Genomic DNA, 25,760 nt, shown 5'->3' with positions numbered 1-25,760 from the left:
TAATATTAGCTTTGTATAGTAGAGTTTATTCCGATTATCATTGTCTCATATGAATATTCAGATACTTCAGAGTTTAAATAAATCCAAACCACTTTAGTTTATTGTTTATGTTACCTGGTTGAAGAAATACATGAGCTCATGCAACTCGTAAATAAAACATTTTCCCACCTCTGATTTAGTAGGTAAACTACTATTCTGTTAAATTTGTTCCTTTCAGTAACTTTATTGGTCAACTAAACCAACGTAGCATTGAGATTTTAAAAGAATGAAAGAAAAGCCATAAGATCATATTTTTTTAATGATTTGATGAGAAATATATTTTTGAAATGGCTAAACAAATGATCAAGAATTCCATAGTACACATTGAATTCTAGTTATATGACAACATCCACTATTCTGGCGCGTAAAACTCAAACAAGATTGAATTCTTTTAAATTTGTTTGTAATATAGTATCCTTTACAGCTACGAAAACAACACGAATATTCTCTGTATCTGAAATTATGAAAAAATGTATACTTATATATGAACAATGAAATGCTGAACGATTATTTATTTGATTTTACATTGCATATTTCAATTATGTGAAATGACGCGTCTAATGATTTTCACAGTAAAATTAGACTACATGATCTTTAAAAAGTGCTGAAAGCAAATATGGATATAGAAATCTAAGATTTAACCTTACATGGGTAGCTCAACCAATAATGGTTTATTCATTAAAAGTGATTTGATTAATGTAAATTTGGAAATGTAAGTCAAATTAGTGAGTGCATCTGTAATCTGAATAAAATTGTAAGTATTACTAATTAGATGTTGGAGTTCGCTTTGAACAACAACGGAAAGAACATTCATTTAGTTGCTAGTCTAATAATCTAGGTGTATTGTAATGACACAGTTTTGTAATATTCCACTGGAAATTTTGAAAATTACTTCGCAAAGTAAACACATGTAACTAAGAAATATAATCTGCTTCAAGAGTAGATGATCACATTATTGTGTTTTTAGCTGAGTGATTCGATTCAATCGATTTACTATCTTATATATCCGAATCAGAACACTTTTTATTCGGGTGATTTTATGATCTTATAGTATTTCATATCACTTCGAAATCTCATAGTGGAGTCAAATTCAAACCAATCAAAGTCACACTAATAACTGTCAAAAAACCATTTATTGTTGGGTAAGTCATATACAGCACTATAATCTATTATACTGAATAGGATAGTTAAATGTTTCTATCCTAAAATTTTAACTTTACTAAGTACTACATCCTCAATTTGAACTAAAAGTGATTATCAAATAATAAGCAGCATATAGCTTAAAAAACTTTCTTACCTGTAGCACAAGTAAAATGTGAATAAATTGGTCGTCCTGAATTTAGATTCAATTCTTGATACATTTTTAGTATGAAATTACGTGCAGCTATTGCGTCGTTTTTTGGACCTAAAAATAAATAAAGTACTCTATTTTCATCTTTAATTGATATTAAATTTTGCTTTGTTGTCAATGTATATTATTGAGCGGAATAGATTTGATCGAAAAAGTACAACTATGTGATGCGAATAATATGAATGATAAAATTGACAACGAATGTTGCTTTTCATAGTTTTACAAATCTAATTTGTGTCATCCACAAAGCTTACTATTGCCTTGTGTTTTCCTATTCAAAACGGCTGGTTTAAATTTGAAGTTACAAATCATTGACCAACTTTAGCATTTAAAAGCGGTAAGTAATATAGGACTGTTTTGTTCTAGTAGGAGTCGCCTTAGTACTACATATCATTGACTCCATGTAGGAATGCACCTAGGACAACCGCTTAAAATTCGGACCACTGAGTTGGGATCCAGAGATTTACGTTTTTACCTGAATAAATTTACGATTTCGTCGCCTCCTCAAAATGGGTAACATACCATAGTCAAGGCTTCTCAGTAAAACTACGGGAATCACTCATCCAAGTTAATCACTAGTAAGCTCTTGGTGGTCTTCAGTTTGGATATTCTCGATCATTGTTTAAATGAACTCAGTTAGTAATGACAAATTATAAATTCATTGTTTCGATCCCTGGTAAGGTCATAGAAAGGCACTACTGAGTCTCATTCTAGTACTAAAATGTCTGTCCATTGCTCCCTAGTTTTCAGTGGTCATTATACTAGAATCAGCCTGCTATTTCAAACCACAACTTTGATAGTCTTCGCAAACCTGTATAGTAGAAGTTCGATTTTAATTTTTTTTTAATATTGTCTATTAGCAAAGTAATTAACTCAATACTGAAAGGTATCTTCAGTAGTGTAAACACTATCAAGAAATATTGGTAAGATCATCAAAAAGGAACTGAACAGATTTTTTATCATAGTAGACATTAAGCTTGTAAATATACCATATAAGGAAAACAGGAATTTGCATACCATTTATTCATACCTGTAAATTTCGGGAAGTAATCAACCAAATGTGAATATTGTATCTTCTCTTCCAAAATATCCTTTTTATTCAAGAACAATATAATTGACAATGATTGAAAGCATTCGTAATTTATAATAGTTTTGAAAAGTAGAAGACTTTCTTCCATTCGATTCTTGAAATATTCGAGATAAAAATAAAATTCCCATTTGTTTATGTTAAGTATTCAACAAATCTTATAGCTAGTTTGTAGCAAATGATTGATAGTTTTATCAAATGTACCTTTAATATAGCTGCCTCAAATCTACATGCTTATATGTTTTTCAGTTATATAAGACAAATGACATGTTGGTTTCTTATTTTATTTTATTTATTTATTCAACGTAATCCTGTAGTGGCTTAGCTTCGTTAATCAATCACCTTGATAACCGTTATTATATAAATCCCAAGTGTTTTAATTCAGAAGGTAATAAGAAACGGCGACTACAGTTTATTAGCAGATAGCGCAGATAACAAAGCTATAATTACATCGAGCGAACTTGAGACAAAGAGGCGAATGTGCGTATGCGAGCAAAGGTAGAGGTAAATTTATAGTCAAATCAAATAAGGTGCAGCTAGGCAAGGCATATGCTAATAATAGGATTCGCGTACATATACACATAGGAAAGAGAATGATTCATCGAGCGATATTTAAGATAATAAAATTTAAGCTAGAGATATATGAGTAGGCTGTCACATGTGATCAAACGTTCTCGTGCTAATGATCATAATGATACAAAGAAATAAGAGAATTGTTACTATTCGAATAACATTGTTTGTTAATTAAGTTAATAAAAGTGCTTAACGAAATTTAACTATAATCGAAATTGATTGTAGGAGAGTTGTTATGATCCGAAAACTACTTGGGATATACCACCATATGAACACATAATTAGGTTTATAGATAGTCTCGAATTAAAAAATAACATTTTTGTCACTCATCTATATCGACAAAAACACCATTGGAATTCTCGTTTTCTATCCCCAGTTTTTGGTACCTTCTGGAATAAATAAATCAATCATGAGGGGAACACTGGTAATCATTTGGATAAAGACATGCGTAACTGATAAAAATGAAAGACGACAAGGTAAGTCTTTTGGATCTTAGTGATATTTGACAATGAATAACAGTTACCCAACCTTCAAAAACGATGTCCTATATAAAAATAACTCACATCTTAAGATTATCCAATGAAGGGAAAACAGAGTTTATCCCATAAATTACTATAAAATTAATAAAAAATCATATTTTCTGAAGAACCTTCAGTACAATTATATGATTATCACTAATTATTTGTAAGGAAATTCTGAACTGAATGTTTAACACATTTAATTTAAACCAGTATAGTTGTATAAGATTATAAAATGTAAAATGCAAGTTCATTTTCAAAATTAGTATCTTGAAATGACAATATACATACTAAATACAAATACAAGAATGAATGTTAAGAAATTCCAATATTTTATAATAGCTTTTCTCCATTCCACCTTTTTTACCCCTTTAGGGTTCCTGTCGGTCTCAAGCCCAGATGAAGGAGAAGGGTTGAACAGGGGTCGGTAACCTATTCCGTTAAAAACAACCTTGCTAAAAAGACGCTAACCAGAAAAAAACAGTTTCGTAGTCACCATCCACATAATTGCTGATACATATTTTACTTATATAAAACGTAAGTGATCATTTAGAAAAAAAGGAAACAGTTAAATGCGATATTTTTCAACTGTGTTTTGGATATTTATAAACGAGAATATTAACTGAATGTTTTGTGTATAAACTTTAAAACAATTGTGAATGTTTCATCATGAACCGATTTATATATTTATTCATTTATTTAACCAAATGAACCGAAAATAATAAAACTTGTTCTAAAAATCACCAACTGAAAGAAATAAGACCTTATTAAAAGACCACTTTTGTTCACTGAATGCATTTCATTTGTCAGCCAGTCAGTCAGTCAGCAACAACGTAGGACCAGGCACATATGTGCATCGACCCAAGTTGCCATACCTCGTTAGCATAACAAGATGAACACCGGATTCATAGTAGTTAATTCAGTGGTGCTAATATATAAAGGAAAGATTGCACATAAGGATACATTACAGGTAGAAAGAATTAGTTGGTAGAAATAAAGATATGAAGCGATTTTAATCTCATAGTTTAAGGGAAGACAAAGAGTGTATACACCGACGCCATTGTGATCGATTCTGAGTCATGTCACCCACGGTCTCCAACCATTGGTTACGATAATCACGCGGACCCCAACCAAGTGGTTTGCATCTATCAACATGTCTCAAACTAGAAATTAGTGACTTCAAGCACTGATGCCATGTTTTGGTTTGGCCACCCCTAACTTTCTTCCAACCATCCTCAACACTAGTCAGCATTGTGCGAAGTGGTAATCGGTGTTTAGGCATGCGTAATACGTGGCCCGACCATCTCAGTCGATAAAGACTCACAACCTCACCAACTGATTTACCACGTGAATCCCAATGGACGATGTTTTTTGACAAAAGTACCGTTTTCATTTTAAAATAATCAGCGGCTATTAGAAAATGAATATTGAAGTGGTTAAAAGCTGTTTTCTTGTTCTCTACAATAATCAGTTTACCCTTTAACAAATACATAATAAAATGGGTGAAATCATCATTTTATTCTGCCTGTATTATACAGAATATGTTGAAACAGATTTAATTAAGGAATTTTAAACTAGAAAAAAAAGCATTACAGTTCTTTTTATATGCATTAGTTTTTAATTGAACATCAGTTTGTGAGAAAAATTTATCTCCAAATTATACAAAACATCCCCACAAAAACCATTTCCTAAAGTTACTGAATTGTTAATTCCCTACATTCAATTTGTACTAAACATTTGTTACTATATTACATCCGGTATAGTAATAACGATGCACAAGATAATTACGATATTATATAAAGGCTAACAAGCAGTTCACTCACATGTACTCAATAAGGTTTGCTATTTATAAAAATTTATGGCAATAATAGCAATAAATTTTCATGTAAATTGTATATATAATCTTTCTGTTAAAGAATTGGGAATGAGGAGGAGGATTTTAAATGTTGATTAAAGTAATCTAGTTCTTGCTTATTCTGAACACTTATCACGAATGGAGTGGTGTGTGAAATATAAACAATTTGGTACCATAAATTATTTATTATTTGTATCTATTGATTTACTGAAATCATAGAGATGCATCACCCAAAATCATTATAGCTCTTAATGAGGAACAGATTCTCGAAAACCAAAAGAACTGAAATGATGAAAAGGAAATCAGACAGTATGAAGATTATGTATAATTATGTAAATTATCATCTTTCATAACTTAGCAAGATAAACAGTGAATGTAGTTGGAAAACTATTAAAAGAGGGATATCTTGTAATCCATGCAAAGATTGATCTCTTTCAAAACACATACTTCAGACAATCAGAAGTTTGGATGAACAACTAGTTTACTCAGTGGTCTTGCTTGAACCTTACCATTGCAAAATTTGTCCTATCTTATTTACACATCTAATGCCATCCGAATCTAAAGTTTTTAACGGTCTAGAACGTGTTAAACATGTTTTGCTAATCCAGACAAACTTTTCCATAAACTGATATTCCATTTCAGAAAAAGACTGTTAGTCAAACCTAAACGTCTCTACCCATGTGATTACACCAGTTATTTAGAAGACCTTGAGGATGTGTGGATAAATGCCTAAATCTTCCTATGGTGCTTACATTGTGAAAAGATGTCTAAACATTATTTGATAAAACATAGAATAGGCTTACCTTGAATACTAGACTATGGTTGGTAAATATCATCTATCACTAACAAGCAATAAATAAAATTTTAACCATTGTGAAACAAAGATATTTCGATAATGCAATGAGAAGGCGAAGATTATCAGAACTATGTGATATATTAGCGCAATACATTTCGAACAATCTGGTCACACATATACTTGTTAAGAGCATTTATATATAAAAATAAAAGGTCAACTACACAGTATATGTGTGACTAGATTGTTCGAAATGTATTGCGCTAATATATCGCATAGTTCTGATATTCTTCGACTTCTCATTGCATTATCGAAATTTATCAAAGGAACTAATTGTTTTAAATTTCTTAAAACAAAGACATTTGTCTAAAATCTATGACTATTGCTTATTAGCTTAAAATATTGCTTGAGATAGTAGTATTTATTAACTATTATGTTATCTTGCATCATCTATGAGAATGAAATTTGAGTTTTTAGTTAATATTTGAAAATACAACTTTCAAATGTTTTTAAAACGATAGATTCAACTTTCCTACCTTTTTAGCTCGTTATGATCAATAAATGAAAAGAAGCAATTATATTGTCTTTTTGCTGTCATTTAGAAAAAAACAACAAATATTTTGGTGGGTAATGACATGTTATTAAAAAGTTGAGACAAGCATTGACAAGATCAATAAAATGAGATGATTTAAAGCTTGTGAAGTAAATACGGAAATCTCAATTCTGTACAAATTAAGCAATTATAACTTCAGAATTATATCATTCAGGTAAGAGAACACAGAATGAGAATCAGCCCGGAGTTATAAATATTTCCCAACAGTTTTAAGGATACATGATACACTACCAACTTATTGAAATGATTCAAAATTCATTTAATTTAACGCTTAATGAACTCGTCTCAACTTATATAAAGAAAATTTTCATGATGATATTTTCTTCTATGAGTTGATTGAATTATGAGCTGGAAACTATCGTTTTTAGTTATAAGTCAAAAAACTATAGACGCTTTTTACAGTTGCATTCTTTCGCTTGTTTATGGATAACACAATCAAACTGATTATCGATATAACTGATCGATGGAGTTGTTAAATTTTAATCTGATTGGTTGATATATAAAGCTTTTTATTGATTCTGTAAAACTTATCATATGCATCTACTGTTTGTTTCCCATATCGAAACAATAGTGTTAATTTACCTATCAATTGCTTGTGTATCTAATTTACTGTACTTTTCACATGATACAGTAACATCGTATTCATACGATTAGATAAGAGTGAGGATAAAACTACAATTGTCTGCCTAAATATTTCCCTAAAGTTTATGCAAACACGAAAATTGCCTTATCAGCATTTAGAAGAAAAGAGGTTTCTCAGCTATATATATATATATATATATATATATATATATATATATATATATACTTTATAATTTATATATATTTATATGATATTGTAGTTAGATGTGAGAATAGAAACCAGTACTATTGGTTAATTTATTATTGTTTAAACTAAACTAATAAAATAAAACTTGAAAATTGGCTGGTGAGCAGACATAGTAAAGTATTGATTTTAGGTGTTTTGTTTGGAAGAACGATATGGAAACTTAACTAAAGCTGAAATGGATATAAGTTACCACAAACCATGTCATAAAAATGTAATACGATCTAGTGACTAGGAGATTAAAATCTTACCAAGACTGCATGGTAGTTATAAACAAGGTGATGGTAAATGCTACTAGAATATCATATTAGTAAGTCATATAAGGATAGAGCTAAATCAACTTTAAGTCAAAAGAAATGTGGATCTCCCTACACGAATAACGGTCACTGAATTTTGAATCGCGAATTGAACTTACGATTACCCGGGTTGTAAGATGAAGACACTTACTGAGTTTCATTTTCAGTTGAGTTAGAGAGTTACGTTTATCGCCTGTAATATCATTTCCTATTATCGTATAATTCGGGACTATTACTAAAACATGATTCGTAATTATTCTGAAATTCAAGTTAAATGAATAATATGAAATAATCTATACTATCATAACCATAGTGTTTGTGTTATAACTTGTGGCCTGTGAGCCCTGTTAATGTATAACGTAATGGTACCGCCAATTAGAGAATAATAAATTATCGATTGATACAATGACGCGTAAAACACGTACGAGCAGCCTGGAGTCCTTGTCGATCCTTCTTCCTGCCTAACCCAGCCAGTTATGTCCAAAATACCAATCTCAGCCTCTGAGATATGAATCGTTTATTTCAAACATACTGGGTTTATATACCAATCAAACAGACCATATTGTACCATAAAACAGAAAATAACATTTTTACATTTAACCAAATGTGGCTGTGAATAAGGGAGATAGTAATTGATAGACAAGGCATAACTCAAGAATGGTCAATCATATAATAACAGTTTATGGGTCAAAATAAAGCTTATGATAAGAGAAACACGAATATGTATAGTTTATTCATTCGACAATTATACGATAAAAATATATGCATAGTATTGGTCCATAACTGAATCCCAAAAGTTACCATTCATTATTCTCATCGGGATATAACAGTTGGTAAATGGTTTCAACTAAGTTTTATCTCTTGTATAAAAATTTTAATTAAATATATTTTCATAAACGCTAAAGTGCAGTTTTGTCTTAGCGTTGCAATCATAAATTAATTTTGCAAAATGAAAACGAATATGAAACTAATATGGATAGCCTTAAAGTTCCCACAATATAATAGTGTTGAATATATGTAGTTGAAATTCGTTCATCTGATAATCATGTTTTCTACAAGATCGATAGTACTTACAGTTTATTGGTAAAAAAAAAGATATTACAATAGTCTGAAACAGTATAACAGTAACAACAAAAACAATAACAATGCAACTATTCAATATATAATAAACAATCCCATATAATTTGCTGAATGATTTCTAAATAATAACATGAGGTGAATCTATGCAAAAATTCATTCGAATATATAATCTATGTCATTGACTGTTATTAGTTTACGTAAAACTATAAACAAATAATGATTGAATGCCTGTCCTAGATAGATTTAGATTGTTTCTAACTCTTCTAAATATTAAGAGAATTGAAAATAGAATTTAAGAATTTTGTTAAAATCTATTATTCAATAATTTTACTCTTTAGATACTAAGACAAAAACTCATTTCTCAATGCTTGAACGAAACAACTTAATGAAATCACGAATCTATTTACGTCACTCAAGTACTGAAAACCTGGAAGCCCTGAACAGGTGTTTCACCCTAACGGGAGAATCCTCATCATTGTGAAACTGCAACCCTCATATTGGAGATCGAACCAAAGACCTTCAATCCTTCACGCGAACAATTCGCATTGCTGAGAAGCCCCATAATGGAATGAAACAGCCGTCTAGTGCTTCCAGATTTTCCAGGGTAGTCTAGCTCAAATCGATTCATGAATTCAACCATTAAATTACTACAATTTCTACAAAACTTCATTATGAAAATAATTAGAATAAATTAACTTTCAGAAAGGACTTATCACAGTCACATGCTAACAAAAAATTTTACAAATGAAAATTCACACACCTTCCGTTCCAGTTCAAGTAATTCACCCTGAGTAATATATTTTATAATATTTTATTTTCAACTACTATAAGGATAAAACCCATGTCAGTTATGATGATTACCATTGCTGTCTCAAAGAATCAAGTCATTTGTTTGAAAGAGCACAAAATCTCAACAATACTTTAATCATACCGCTAATATTTCGTCATTAAAATTAGTTCAAAATAAACTTTTATTTATACAGTAAAGAATTTTTCAAAGCTAAGATCCACTTTTAACACTAAAAATAATCTATTTGTGTAGAACAATCAATTAAATTATTCAATAGTTACAGATTTCTTAAAGAAATGATATATGCCCATTGAGACATAAATTAAGAAGAATTAGTTCAGCGAAGAGTTATTTTTTCGGCAAATTCATTTTCAAAGTTGTACAATCACAAATATATATAATTATGTTTCAGGATGATAATAATTACAATAATAGTGATAACAAAATTCTGTTAAACCTAGTAACCGTGAGGTAGAATAAACAAAGGTATTAAAACATTATCAACATGATAAGATAAAATGTTGAAATTGAAATGAAATATAATCAGCAAGATCATATAAACAGAAATACAGTTCTGGAAATGAATTCACTGAAAAGAGAACTCTTCTCTGAACTAATCTATTTTATTAAAAATTCTATTTCCAAATTTTTACAAATAGCGAAACAAAAAAATAACAACAAGTCGATGAGTATCAAACTTAATGAAAACGTTAAACAGTAATATTAGACAGTATCCATGTCAATAGAACTTACTTAAAAGGATTTTAGTTGATTTTTAAAGTACGTTGTAAGTTTATATTTTTAGCGCATATAGATGTGAATGAAAGCTTAGGATGTGCTATGGTAATTTTTAATTTATTTAGAATAATTCGTTAGAAAAAATATACGTAAAAAGTCCCATTTCAGGTTTTAATTTCATACATGGATGTACAAATACATTTAGATATCATGATAAAAGATATCACTACTTGATACTTTATAACTTCGGAAAACTTAATTATTTACGAATCTTGGAATTGCATAAATTAAATTCAGTGCCTGGAATTTTAACGAAATACTGATTTCAGTGGTTGAGATCATGGGTTAATTGAAGCTAGACCACAATGGAAAACCTGGAAGCACTGAAAGGCCGTTTCGTCCTCATTAGTAGTGCTCATCCATGATCCCGCCTCGCGAGATTCGAACCCAGGACCTATCGGTCTCGCGCGCGAGCGCTTAACTATTAGGCCACTGAGCCGGTATCCAACGGCGTTAATGTCTAACTTCAACAGATTCATGAAATTGAGCAACACATCCACCATTTTCTTTAGTGAGTCACTATCTCACAACTGACCCGGTTGAACTCCACTGGTCACTAATTTTCACTAGAACTCCAGGATATACCTCTTGAAGCCAGTCACTTCAACTGACTCATGATTTCAGCCATTTAAACTACTATAGTATCCACAAAACCCTCCTGATATGAAAACACTAGCTATTAGTCGATATTTTAGCAAATATAACTTTACGATTTTTTTCTGAATTATTTCGAGTTAATATTTTTTCATTCTAAAATTTATGCCATTCTGAACAAGTTTTATAAGTTAATTATTTTAAAATAGTTAGCTTCAGACAATCATTGCTTATTTCGTCAAAAGAAATTGTAATTTCTGAAGCCCGAACATGTTAGGAGCAAGTCAGTGACTCACTAATATTGAAGGGTACGCTACCAACTGACTGGAATTGTAAATGTAAGCCATTGTATTTTTACTGAGAAATATGAACGTATTATACTCGTCGTATGATCCGTAGTTTATGCCTGAGTTGGATTATGTTTGCGCACTGTTGAAAATCATCAGATAATGTCAATTCATGAACAAAACTATCTTTAAACTAACCAAACCTTCACGAACATTCTGTCTACAAAATTATGACAGTTTATTCGTCAACTGAAGAAAAAGTACCTAAATCAGTCACAAACAAAGTGAACCGTGCTTCGATACATAAAATGTTCACTTTCTCATCAGTTTTTATCCTATGTTTGTCAGTCGATAAGCTTTACGACTTACATTGCTAACTGACCATCTAATTATTTTTAACGACCGTTCATTAATAATCAGATGGTGATGTACAATCACAATAACCAAGCGAAATGCAAAAACTTCAATATCAGAGTTATGAATAAATAAATTTGTGTCTTAAGTAACATTTAATTTTCATTTGAGATTAAAATAGTGTGGCGTTTGTATGAACTAATGATTACTTTGTGCTTGATGACTGCTTGATTTCGAATTCCAAATACACTACGTTCTTTCATGTTCATATTGTTCTTCTTGGTTAAATTGCGTTATTTCTGTGATTTCTAATTCGTACAATAACTCAAATACTCCCAATTATCACAAATAGTTAAATATTTATTGAAAAACGTTCGCATCATGTTTTACATACAAATGTTTCGAAATGCTCTTAACAAGGAACTATTTCGACATTAGTACTAAATGTTTTGGTATGCAGACTAATAGATATCGGTAGTTATATACTATATATTATCGAAAACTTACCTTTCATTCAACAAATAGGACGATTGAAAGAGTTAATTAAACTAATGTTAACTGATACGTTTCATGAACATTGCGCATTCAACAAGAAAATGTCATTTACCTTACAAATTCTTTCGTTTATAATAGCTTTACACATGATTAATTTTGCCTAATCTTTTTCATTTAAAATACTTAATGTGTACCTTATGTTTTAGGACTTTATTTAGTATCATGGATTGAACATCACGTAATGCGGTAAACATTTTGAAGATTGACTTTTAAAATTTCTTATAAACAATATATATCATACAGATATGTTAAAGATAAATTGCTATATTAGTTCCCATTGTTGTGTACCAACCAGTTTACTTTCCTTTGTGAAACGGATTTTATTGATTTTACGTAGTATCCTATTTTTAATTTAATCTCTTTATCCAAAACAGAACGCAAGTTACTTAATAGGTTAATTCTTGAACATCTAATCAATTTTGGTCATGTAACACAATTAGAAATATCTTTGGAGATTCTGAAATAAAAGTCCAAACACTTTGGTATATAACGGATTGTGAGTCAGAAATGAATGTAAATTATAGCTTTTGACAAATTACCAACTTGTAACCCTGTATTTAAGGACAATAAACCAGGTTCTTCGTTTCACCATGATCTTAATCCTTTCCACTCTTTAAATATTTTCTATTTGTTCAACTGATACTATCACCTATTTGTTTCATTTTCACCTTCTTTTTGGTTTAGTGAGCAATCAACATTCAAACTTTTCATGTGCACATTATTCCAACTGTTTTCTGATTTTATTACTCTTTAAATCAATAGGTAACCTTTCTGTCTGATAACTGGAATTTTCGGACTTTTTTTACTGACGTAATATCAATCTATTTTTCAATACTTTATTGTGTATATTGAATAGATACAACACTAACTGTACAAATTTAACATGTGATAATGAATAGATATTTTCCTTCAAATTAGCCTTAAATATTTTCATTAATATATGATAGTTAATACTATCTATCTATACTGAAGATAAGAAAAAATCTTAAAAAAAGAAAACTAATTCATTTCATTCCATAAATAATATTCTAATTTCTTCATGAAAGTTGATTAGTGAAAGTAAATGTATAAAATTCCACGTTTTACATAAGATGATATTAGAACAGAATTTCTAACACAGTTTTCATTTGAAATATAATTTACAAGAAAATCTTTATGTTAAATGTCAAAGGTATTGTAAGATATGAAATAATTACATGATAAAATTTTAATCATTTTGCCTATAACGGAAAATCTTAGTATAAAATGTTAATAACACTAGGATTAGAAATCCTTTACATAAAAGACGGACAAAATAAGTACTGAGATGGTGGAGAAGATTTGTAGCTCAGGTGGATGATTTTGTTGGAGTTTTGTTCTCTGAGCCGGATGGTTTGGTCATGGAGCTTTTATCGTTCTTCTGAACGACATTATTAGCACAAACTTCAGATAGAAGTGAAGTGTTCGAATTTCTCCATATGTGTTTCATAGCTTATTCTGTACACCTCGATGTTGATTGGTTCTTACTGACCAAAAATCGAACCAATGGGAAGCATAACCAAAACAAAGAAGTAAACAATGACAAATTTAAGTAAGTACTCTTTGATTCTTATAAAGCACACTTTGTTACCATGTAACTTGGGGGGGTGAGTTAAAGACATAAGTTGAATAGTTTAACAGTAATCTAAGTAATAGACATACCTTTCACAGAGATTTTTATACAAACTTTAAAATTTATTTTACGCATCAACATTAACCTTGCATCGATTTGAAATAATATTAGGTTAAAACAAAAGATGATCATTTAAGAATTTATACAACTTTATTGTTATCGAACTTTAACTGGCAACAGAACAAATGAAGTACACTATAGCAAAATATGCTATCAGCCTTTTTTAAGTGAAAATGGGTTCTTATCTTGGTCAGTGAAAATTCCTTAACATTTAGAAATACATAATAAACAACCATTGTCAACAAATCTTTATTCTTAGACTTACAATAAGATATCGAATATCTTTATCTTAATTCTAAGTACCGGATATTAAGACAAAAAAAGTTTTATGAACTCATATAAATAGTCCTTTACTGCTGATATTACCGAATATAAATGACAATAGATGAAGTTTTCAATTCAATAAAAAGGGAAACATTTGGTGCATACCTTAAAAGTTTGATTTTTGTTATCAATCATTTTTTATTAACTAAGGTATTGTAGTACTTTACAGCCAAAAAGAAGACTGATTATTGAAATAGCTAGTTTGACTATAGTCACTGAGTGGGCATTTTATAAAACAATCAGCATTCAAAATAGTAAATGAAATATAAAATGATCTAATATCGTTAGTCAAAAACAAAGTTTGTTTTATGACATTCTTATTTTACAACTCTAGCTGATAAATCAAAATAGATTTAGCTGATCTTAAATAAACAAAATAGTGCAGAAGCCTTTTTATGATCAAGCTAAAATATATCAAGGCTAATAAAATGATGTAGTCTATGAAATAATTTTGGAAAAATCTTTTATTATTAAAATCATATCAATGCCGAAAGTCATTAATTTCAATGTTATAGATAACTCTAGGTCGCAGCGTGATAGTGTGAGTGCAATTGTGTACGTTCATATCGTTTTGCTTAGTAGATTTTACTAAAAGTTCAGTATTCAGTTTTATCAGTAAACTCAATACTTCGACTTTAAAATTTTAGTTCATAATTACACGAAAAAAACACGGTAGTTGAAATTAAAGTTGGCACCATTGCATATAATAAATTCAGTAAAGATTAAGAAAAATGTAGACACATTATTCATTTTAATTTTTTTTATATATACATTCTGTCAAATGATTTCTAAATCGATAATCGTCCCTTTAGTTGGTTATTACATTTTAAAAATTACAAGTCATTCAATTATAATGGTGACTGTCAAATACATATTACATGAAAGTCATTACAGGAAAATTAACCATTGGAAAATATTTTTAAAGGACAATAAGTTTTGGAGTTTTTGTTAATGTTCTCCTTAGTTTAAGTTAGTGTACAGTTTTCGTAAATAGCTTTGATGGTGATGAGCATTTGATGTCATTTAATAAGTGTTTATTACTTACTACTCCAAAATGTGGTATATATACGAATTATTTAACGACTATTATGGAATACGTATGTTGATTTGAAAACGTTCAGAATTTCATTTCAAATTCTATTGAGTCAAAAATTACTTGTGATAACCTGACAATACTATTTAATATTAAGAACATCTTAACAATTAAGTCACTGAGAAGTTAGCAACAAGTTGTAAGGTTATTATGTGATTCTTTAAAAAATTTTCAAAATGACCATTCAGAACATCTTAATGTAAAACAGTTCTAAAGTGTTGATATTGTGATTATTTATTGGTCAGTAATAACCACTGCTTTTCGCTTCGTTTTCAGATGATTTCAATAGTACTTGAATTATTTACAATGAATTGCTATTTCATTATTGAATACAGTTATATATATTATATGAATATTTGTCAGAATTTGAGAGAACAGTTCGACAGAAACTTGATGCCAAGTATTTAGAAGAAAATCAATATAAAAATTGTATTTGAATAATCGATTGTATTCCCCTTGGAGAAATTCACATCAGATTACCGGAGGAAACATAGGAATTGTGTTTCAATCACTGAAATTATTCAAATACAATTTTCATAGTTATATATTGTTCATAAGATGAATTTCAAGTGAAAATAAACACATATACAGCACTTAAATCCATCCTTTTTGACTTCTCAGATAGGTATTTACTGAATTACTTATAGTAACGATGCCTAAAAAAATTATTGAAATAAATTACTACAGTGAATAATTGAATGAGGCTTGGATTACATAATAAAAACATACAGGTCTATTTCTATGATGATTAATTAATAGATAGTTTTGAAATGACTCTCTCACTTTTATAAATAAAAAATATTTTTGAAATTTTGCAAAATATTTTAAAATTTTTACAAAATAAATTACCTCATTTTTATTTTCTACAAGAACTTGATCATATTCATTTAATGCACTTAAAAATATAATAGAAGTTACACTTTCAAAGGAATGAATCCATTTTCTTCGTTCTGATCTTTGACCGCCCACATCCACAACCCTTTATTATAATTTTAAACATAAGATAATTCTACAAGCACTAAGGATTAAACAAATACTCATTGGTTAATCAGTTTCATACATAGAGTTTATAATATTCTATGCAGTTAAAAGATAGAGTTCTAATTCAGAATGCTATAACAGTATGATAAGCAAATTTCTTTTGATACATAACGGTAAATACATTTGAATTCACTTGGTATTGTTTGGCTTGTATCTTCCCATTGAGGTTTAAGACTGCAATTAATCAATCTGTTATTGGCATATGTGCATACTGTGCGTATGTTTCGATATTGCCTTAATTCACAAGCTTTTTGTAAGCAATGATGGATAGTGGCTAGTAGTGGAATACAAGCCGAACAATACCAAGTGAATTTAAATTCACCCCATCGCACAAGCAAGTGGCTATCAGGACACAGTAGCTCAGTGGATAGCGCGATGGCGTTTGGAGCGAATGGTTCTGGGTTCGAGTCCCAGAGTAAACAGCAACTCTGAGATGCAGGCACACCCAGCTAACGAGTCTGAAATAGGACGAAACGCGCATCTTGGATTCCACTGCTAGCCACTATTCATCATTGCTTACGTAAATACATTTGGTTTCAAAAAACTCCAAGTTCAAATTATTTAGCTGAGATACCATACGTCTTTTATTTCTTTTCAAAAGCTTAAATCATCATAAAAAGAGGAGGGAATAACAGCTATTGGTATAGTAATAGGATCAGTAATAGTATTAGTAATATCATAAGATACAAATATTGTTAGAACTTGTGACGGTATTTGTAATTCCATTTTCTTTTTAAGACAAAAGTAGTAATAATTTGTGAACTAGTATTCATGCTATTGAAACGTTGAAAAATTTACTCATCTAACGAAATTACGTGCGTAACTGTAATTCAAATTGTATCATTATAGTTTCTTTGTATTCCGTTTGGCAAATAACTAACCGGTAGCAGAAGAATTTGGGAATTTGTTAGAAATAACTTAATCCATACATCATCACTGTAAATTGAAGAAACATCGTCGATACAAAGATTTATATATTTTAAGGATAGAAATTAAGCCTTGTTGATTGGTAACAAAGGACTGTTTGATATTTCTAGCAACTACATATTTCATTAGAAAAGTGTGACTTCTGAATACTTGTTACAATGTGTTACATTGTTCGGATTCTGTTGTTATGCCATAGAAATGCTTTTATTCTCACTGTGTGAAATCTTAAAGTTTTCAGCCCAGTCATTATTATTTTCTACCAATACTTTCTTTACAACATTTCAACAACTTAAAAACTAACCTGAAAACCGTAGAATCCAAATTGAACGGGTATTCAATTATACCAGTTGTTGGTACACGTACACGTAAAATATCTTGTAGACTTGGTAAATAATCTGGATCAGCTATTCTGTCAAAATTGTTCAAATAGCTAAAAAAGGTATAAAAAACTACTTGAATATTTTTGATGACTGGTAACTGAAGTTTTTATGATGGGTCACATGTTATTATAATATGATATAATGATTTGATTTTTTTGTCTTTTAAAAAGGCTATCTGATAAGAACGTTGAATATTTAGAACTGAAATAAATTAAATATTACTGCTATACTGAATAAGACTGACCATTTAATAAAATTTGTAGATGTATCTGAGGATCCATATCATCAATATAGTAGGGCACTTTTAAAATATCAAGAGGACTAGACAAATATTCTATTTACACTCATTCCTATCAAGCAAAAAAGTATCCGATTATTCTATTTCTCTCTGGAATAGATGCATTTATTAAGAAGCTTCCATCACAGTGCTAGGTGGGATCATCATCGTAAGCTTCAAAAGCAATGTATGTTTCATTCCCAGCCGAACGTATGTCAGCATTTATCCATGTTGAATAATGTGTCGTGGTATGTATACCGGAATTAAAGTCAATTAATGGAAAAATGAAGCTAGTAAGCACATTCTGTTTAGTTAACTTATTTAATTTACTTCTAAGGTGAAAATCTGAAGTCATGATGTGATTTTTGAAATATTTTTTATGTACAAAATTATCCATGATCTATTTTTATTGATATCTAGTTTATGTAATTTCAGTTTTTATTAAAGTAAGAAGACAAAAATCCGTCGGATTTTTTTTGCTTGTTTTGACTTGAACAATTTATCTAGGCTCTCAACAATCTAGCCAACTAATATTAGGAGAGGGTTGTAACATCAAGTTACTTTCAAGATTTTTTTCCATTCTAATGACAATTTACAACATTAGTCATTTTTCGTAAACAGTTTGGATATTATAAAGTCTAATATTTGAATTTTTTGTAAGTTATCTTGAATAGGTCTTTTTCTGTAAATGGTCACTTAATCGAAGCCTGTTTTGCTTCCTTTCATTTTTGCAAACGAGGTGTTATGAACTAAATCAATGTAACCATGTCTAATTTTTATCTGTAAATAGAAAACAGAAAATTAGTTAGAAACATTTTTCGCCAAATATTTTGTATTTTTATGTTTAATTTTGACTGGGCATATCAATATTCTAATCTGATCAATTAACCGTCTGTGATGTTATTTTTCAAAATAGGCACAAGTAACTATCAATAATTAAATCTCAATTACTGGGCACCTTGGAATTTATGAGTTATTTGGGTTATTGTCTAATGTATATCATTTGTCTTTAAACTGTTATTTTTTAGTTACAGATAATCTACATAAAACTAAATGTTTTAACAGTATAATGGTATATTTTTGCACAAACTAAAATATAATATTATGCAAATATACATCTATATAATCGACTTATGTACCGTTTAGACACCTGTATTCCATATTACTTATTTATTAACTTTTAATTTTGTCTATGATCTCTCATGATTTAACAAAGTAAACTGAATACATCTACAAGATAGCTAAAAGCAGTTATGAGGAAGCTTGAACTTTACGTTTTGTTGTGGTTGGCGTTCCTAAAAGATGTATAACAGTAATGCTGGTGTAACTCATAATTTCGTAACGATTACGAGTGGCACTAAACAGTACCAGGGAGAAAAATATTACTATTGAGCTAACCAGAATAAAATTTAGGATAAAGCTTTCATGGACTTCATCCAAATGACTTACTTTAAATAAGACGTATCAATCTGTCAATCAACACAACCCAGTGGCTAGATTGTCAACATTATCGATGACATTCAATGAGCAATAGGAATCAGACAACCGGAAATTAATTATCACCAAGTGATTGGTAAATATAATAAAATACTTCCTCATTAGTTAAATGAAAGATCAGTCTAAATAATCAGCAATGCTAGATAAATTTAGGCAAAATTAAATATTCAGGAAGTTGAACTATATGCTACTCCATGTGGGTTAATAATATATAAATATGATGTAATTAGGATACTTGGTTATTATTTGAAATCTATAAAAAGAAATTTACATCTGAATGAGAAGTAAAAGCTTTTTTCTTAAATAAATAGTTTAATTTGAGTAACGTAGAAATGATGACTGATTTGTTCAAGTATAAGGATTGTAATGCACATTGTAATGACTTCAACCTAATTTATTGTTTGATTGTGTTCAAATAGTTGCATGAATAAACATCCATTGCTTATTAATGAGAAAGTAATGATCATATTAAGGGATTCAGATATTTTTTGATTGATAATCTTCGGCGAAAAAATTTAAATAATCATTGCAAAAAAATATTATACAAGTTCCATTTGCCATAATCTTTCTAACTTACTATTTCGATGAGTCGGACAACTGAAATTCTCTTCTACGTTCATAGCACTCTTTCATTCCTTGGTCAGCCCATAACTGACGTATAGCATTGATACGTTCAGGTGTCAGTTCAACAGAATCTTCAAGATCAACTTTTATGATAAGTTCTATATTTTCCTAGTCCCATTTCAAGTGAAAACAAATGAATTTTTGAGTTGTATATATAAGATTTGAGAAATTAATACAATTCCACAAGCCATCATCATATCTAAGTATGAAATTCTTATGTTGAAATCCGTTTACATTCAACTTGTACATATGATTTCCATTAATGTAACATGAATTTCTAATAAAAATTTCTAAACATTTTCAGCCATTCCCATTAGCATTATCGTTCTTATTAGAATTTCATAAAATATATATATGAACTAGAGTATATATTAGTTAGCAAAACCTCTTAAGAGTTGTACTCAAAATGAGTGACTGATTAATTGTTGACAAATTACTGAGTTTACCTATTAAAGTGTTTGGTAAGTGGTTCATATTCACAACAGAACACATGCACAACTTTACACGAGATTAAACTAATGACATTCAGATCTGGCGTAGAGTACCATACTTTTAGATTACTTGTCAAAGTTTAGTGATTCATATTTTCGATTGCAGTCAATTCGCAATATACTCCAACCATCCCTATTATATAACTGCTGTGTATCTACCATATATTTTTTTAAAAGTCATTGATAACATTTCAAAACATTTACCTCTTTGAGAAAAAATTAAAGTATTAATTTCATCTTTCAAACGAAATACATTCACATCATAGTTGATTCATTCAGCAATAAAAATTATCAAAACTACGTTTTTCTATTATTTATAGGATAAATCATAAGTAAATTTTCATTCATCAAGCTTATAACCAAATCGTTTTGTATTTATAAAGTCAGATTTAACTAGTCATTTCATTATTTATTTAATTAATATACAATGAATTAAGACTATTGCATCAACTATAAATATGACACGTAAATAACAATGGTACCAGTAATGTTAGATATTGAATAATTCCCAGAAAATAATTAACTCCTTCTAATAGTCTATTTGCACAGAAAACATTAATTGATTATTTGTAATAATTTGTAAAACTTCACTCAGAAATACTTGTAAGGTATTTACCAGATACCATATTATGCTAATTAAACGTACAAAATATATGTTCATTACTTTATATCATTCTAATGAAAACATTTTGTTTAAGATGGTAGAGAAGATTTGTAGCTCAGGTGGATGATTTTAATGGAGTTTAGCTCAGAGAAAAAAAGTCCATCAAAAACTTTGGTGAAACTAAAATTTATGGACGACCTTTGAGCGATACTAGACTGACCTTGAGAGTGTCCACTCAAAAACCAGGACTAAATGAGGTCTATGTACCTGGGTGAGGAATTAGAATTATATTTTATAGTTGATGATTAAGCTTAAAAATTAGATTTCGGGTTGTCATCACGAACTGACATCATCTATCATGCCGAAATTCTATGTATCAAAATGGATGCGTGCATTTAGCGCCAAAATCCAAAACCTGTTATCTTATACGTGATTTTTTCGTTCAGAAATTATAGTCTCACCAAAAATTTTGTTTACTTTTGAACATTATGCAAACCTAACAAACTAAAAATAAAACTATCTTCTTGATAACCTGTTATTATTAGTCTCTGAAACATTTATTGAATTTACTTTTTTTCTGATTCATTTAAACATTAAATAATACTTTATTTATTATTTATTTATGTGAACACATTGATATTGGTACAAGGAGGCACCAAATACATATGCGCCACTAAAATCTCATTCGATATGTGTGAGGGCTGTGATACTGCTCGGGTGACCAAACCGATGCAGGTGGTTTTCTCAGAGGGTCACATCCGGAGCCTTCGACCTAAAGGTCTGATCCACAAAACAGTGGAGCACCGTGAGGAGATGCAGTTCCATGGTAGCCAGTGACCAACGATTGGTTCATACGCCATTTGTTCCCTCAGGATGCTGGAACCCGTGTGCACCATTGGTTTGGAATCAGGGTTTTCCAACTCCCCTAGGTTGACTCTCCGTGTCCACCAACCCGGTTAAAGCGTCCGACATTCGCTTTTTGTCCTCTCAACTTCGTAAACAACACCCGCGGTATGAGAAGGAAATGAGTAGGATTTCCGTGGCAGCTGCTACATACGTGTGGCCATGTTGAGAATATTTCGAGAGGGAGAGCGGACTCTCCTCACTCTCGGCCGTACCACGGCATTTGGTGGCACTAGTAAAAATATTTTTTAGCTGAGTAGATAGATTATATTATTATGATGAATGATATTGTTAATATTCCTGGTAAAAATTACCTTAAAATATTTTCAAACAATTAGGATTGATGATTTTATGTAAAAAACAAATTATAAACTATGACATTCATAAATAACTTATTTCAACATTTTGATTTTTAACTTACTTGATTTACAGGATATTCTAATTCTATTGAAAGTGCACACAGTGCATCACACATTGTTTGCATGGCTAGAAAGATATTCTGATATACTAAAGTTTTAAAAGCATATTTTTCCATGTCTGTATAACCAGCTCCATGTATAATTCGCATTTGTTTTACAAAAGTACTTTTACCGGATTCTCCAGTCCCTGAGAAAAAAATGAAAAGACAAAATTGTTTTTTTACGCATTCACAATTCAAATCAGTATTTTAAGCAGTTATTAAAATGGATTTTTAGCTGTTTATTTTGTTCTATTAGAATTTCCCTCATAACTTGTCCAGTCAAGATCTTTGGATATAGTACATCTACGGCGTGTAACTTAACTAATAAACATCGCTAATTTCAGATAGATAATTGTTAGTATTACTTAACAGGTGTCGGTATTTACTATGACTACTTAAAAGGTACGGATCTATTCAAATTAAATAAAGCACAATTTTCCAATATTTCCATGCAAATAACCTCAATATTTCATGATAATTTTACTACCAAATTATTACTGATCATTAAAAAATGTGTCAAAATTTTGTATGAAAATACAAATTTATATTACTGTGTTCGATGGTTATTTATTCCCATGTTATTTCAAATTTATTCCTTGAGTTTTAATGGACACTACAAAATAATCTGAATGCTTAAAAAAGAACAGACAAAAATGTAATTGATGATGAGCTAATCTATGATTTAATTATCAATTAACTTTAGTTTCGACTTTAATAATAGTTCTCTTACATGTATTCTGTTAACGATTGATTTTTTAAATAATTTAATGTAAAAACTAGTTAACAACTTCGATATAGCTGGACGATTTAGAGTTTGGACGCAAACTAGCTCCTCTATCCCATACATAGCAAAAATTGCACGCGAAGAAAGCCAATGAAGCGGCAGTCTCTCCAGAAGTAGGTCTCAGTATTCACAAGGGGAGAAAACACGATCCTAAAATATAACACTGAGAGTCCCAACCAAAGCACACCTGAAAGAGAAGCTCTGGAAAAGGTGGAAACTTGAACATGCCTGGATAGTATCATTGATAATCAAGGGGGATCTGGTGCAGATTTACAGGCTTGAAATACCAAAACAAGGGTAGCAGTCCTAAAATTGAACAACATCTGGAACACGAAAAAACTGAGACTTGGAGAGTCACTACAACCATCGTTAAGGCGGTACAGATATCTATAAGCAGTTATCTACGCAGGATGCTCCAGATCTGTTGGACAGGCATTATTAGCAAAAACATACTTTGGTAGAAAGCCAGCCAGCTTGTAGCCAAGGATAAAATTAGGAAAGAAGCTGGAGGTGGAAAATTCAAACTACGGAAGCTATCAAACTGTATCACAAAGCAAGCCCTAGTTTGAAATCTTGAGGGCAAATGGAAAGGAGGAAGGCCAGCGAACAAATTGCTCCAGAAATCGGAAGCAGACATCAAAAGAACGAATAGCACTTGGGAATAACTGAATAAGACAGTACAAGACAAAGTTGGTTAGAGAATCATGGTTGGCAGCCTATGCTCCATGAGGGATAACAGCCATAAGTCAGTAAGTAAACAATGAATAGTCAGAGATCTCTTTAACTTATATTTAAAGTAATGTTTATCTACTGAATCCTTAATTCAAAAAAATTCGTACATATAATATTACAATTCAAATAATTAACTTCATCTAGGTTTCTTCACTAGTAAGTGGTGTAATTATTAACAGGGACTCCTTATTTCATAATAAAAACTTACCAAGTAATAATAATTTCACTTCTTTTCTTCCTGTATTCTTGTCTTTATGTAATTGACGTTCAATTTCTCGACTTATTCGTTGTTGTTCTCTAGATTCTTCTGATCGGAAACAAGACATTTTAAATAATAATAGAAACAGATCAAAATTATTATTTTAAAGATCAAAACATTAACCAGTTGACAAGGTATTTATATAAACCTTGATTGAAGCAGATACCAAACATTATTTTCATTCATTGGATGAGATAAAATAGTAGATCATTAATTTCCTAATAATTTTTTTCTTATCTATTTCAGTTGGACACACCCTTGAGATTAGATCAAATTTGTGTAAATTAGAAATGTGAGCAAATCGGCAGATTAGTAGTAGGGTCATTAGTCAGTAGTAGAATTTTATTATTATTATTATTATTATCGAAAAGTAATCTGATAATATGATTTTTACATATACATGTTATTTGTATTTATCATCTCGTTATGTTATCCATTTATCGATATAAAAATATTGGACTGTTTTTAAAAGGAAGCATATTTAAAATGAATTTAAATGAGCAACTTATATTTTTTCTGTGTAATACTTAAATCTAGGAATTTTCAAGTACATAAACATGATTTTGACAGATCTAGACTAAATAGAGACGAGATATGTATCTATGAAGTTAAATGAATCCTGTTGAATAAAATTAGTCAAGTCAGTTCGAAATATCATAATTGTGAAGATGAGATAATATTTACTTTTGTTTATACTTTATAAGCCCCAACCTTTACATGGATAAAATTAATTTCTAATTTTGATAATTATACTTAGAATAATCACCTTCTACATGTTATTTTTGTTAGTCAAATTAACACTAGCTATTATCAAGGGGTGAAATCAGTTTAAGAATCATAGAAATTTGACGAGGATTGAACACTAGATTTCATGAGAACTCTCAAGGTTCTAGTTAGAAGCAGTGATCGGTGAACATTGATTGTATTAAAAATGTAAGAATTTTTAGTGATGACTATCAATAATCGTAACATTATATCATAAGATTACTGAGGTTGGAAACGTGACCCGTCAATTTCGTGATTTGAAGGTATTGTATTCATTTGGAAACATTTAGGTTCTGAGTTTGATCCCGTATAAAGTTGTCTACGTGCATAGATGTGGTCTCAAAGATTTAAACAATGTTTCCCCGTTTTTTATTATCTAACTGATGTTTGTTCGTTACCAAAAATGCCTTGATGTTCAAATTAAATTAACTTTAGATGACTGAGTGAAAATATTCACCTAGATATGAACAAACACTGTT

At 30.0% G+C, this 25,760-nt stretch overlaps 2 protein-coding genes across 2 annotated transcripts; both read right to left on the bottom strand.

Moving 5' to 3' along the window:
• Nucleotides 1-308: 308 nt before the first annotated feature.
• Nucleotides 309-12,406, bottom strand: GNA14 (Guanine nucleotide-binding protein subunit alpha-14). Its single transcript, XM_051209020.1, has 4 exons — nt 12,362-12,406; nt 2,421-2,574; nt 1,337-1,444; nt 309-493 (listed from the first exon to the last, which is right to left on the bottom strand). Exons 2-4 carry the CDS (start codon nt 2,566-2,568, stop codon nt 411-413), a joined length of 339 nt encoding a protein of 112 aa, XP_051074438.1. The 5' UTR covers nt 2,569-2,574; nt 12,362-12,406; the 3' UTR covers nt 309-410.
• Nucleotides 12,407-16,218: 3,812 nt separating this feature from the next.
• Nucleotides 16,219-24,583, bottom strand: MS3_00001552 (uncharacterized protein; the record flags this gene model as incomplete). The annotated part of the gene is made up of 5 exons (XM_012940402.1): nt 16,219-16,516; nt 17,807-17,935; nt 20,237-20,391; nt 22,703-22,887; nt 24,466-24,583. 5 exons carry the CDS (start codon nt 24,581-24,583, stop codon nt 16,219-16,221), a joined length of 885 nt encoding a protein of 294 aa, XP_012795856.1.
• Nucleotides 24,584-25,760: the final 1,177 nt, after the last annotated feature.

The sequence above is a fragment of the Schistosoma haematobium genome, chromosome 1 (genome assembly GCF_000699445.3).
Source record: "Schistosoma haematobium chromosome 1, whole genome shotgun sequence".
Classification (NCBI taxonomy): domain Eukaryota; kingdom Metazoa; phylum Platyhelminthes; class Trematoda; order Strigeidida; family Schistosomatidae; genus Schistosoma; species Schistosoma haematobium.
This window is presented reverse-complemented; position numbering and strand designations above follow the sequence as displayed.

What these genes read in the sequence shown, in the direction of transcription:
- GNA14 (XM_051209020.1), bottom strand. Translation starts at nt 2,568, where the DNA reads ATGGAAGAAAGTCTTCTACTTTTCAAAACTATTATAAATTACGAATGC. An exon ending in TTACTTCCCGAAATTTACAG is followed by an intron (nt 1,445 to 2,420) that starts GTATGAATAAAT and finishes ATTTATTTTTAG; the next exon opens with GTCCAAAAAACGACGCAATA. An exon ending in ACATTTTACTTGTGCTACAG is followed by an intron (nt 494 to 1,336) that starts GTAAGAAAGTTT and finishes TCATAATTTCAG; the next exon opens with ATACAGAGAATATTCGTGTT.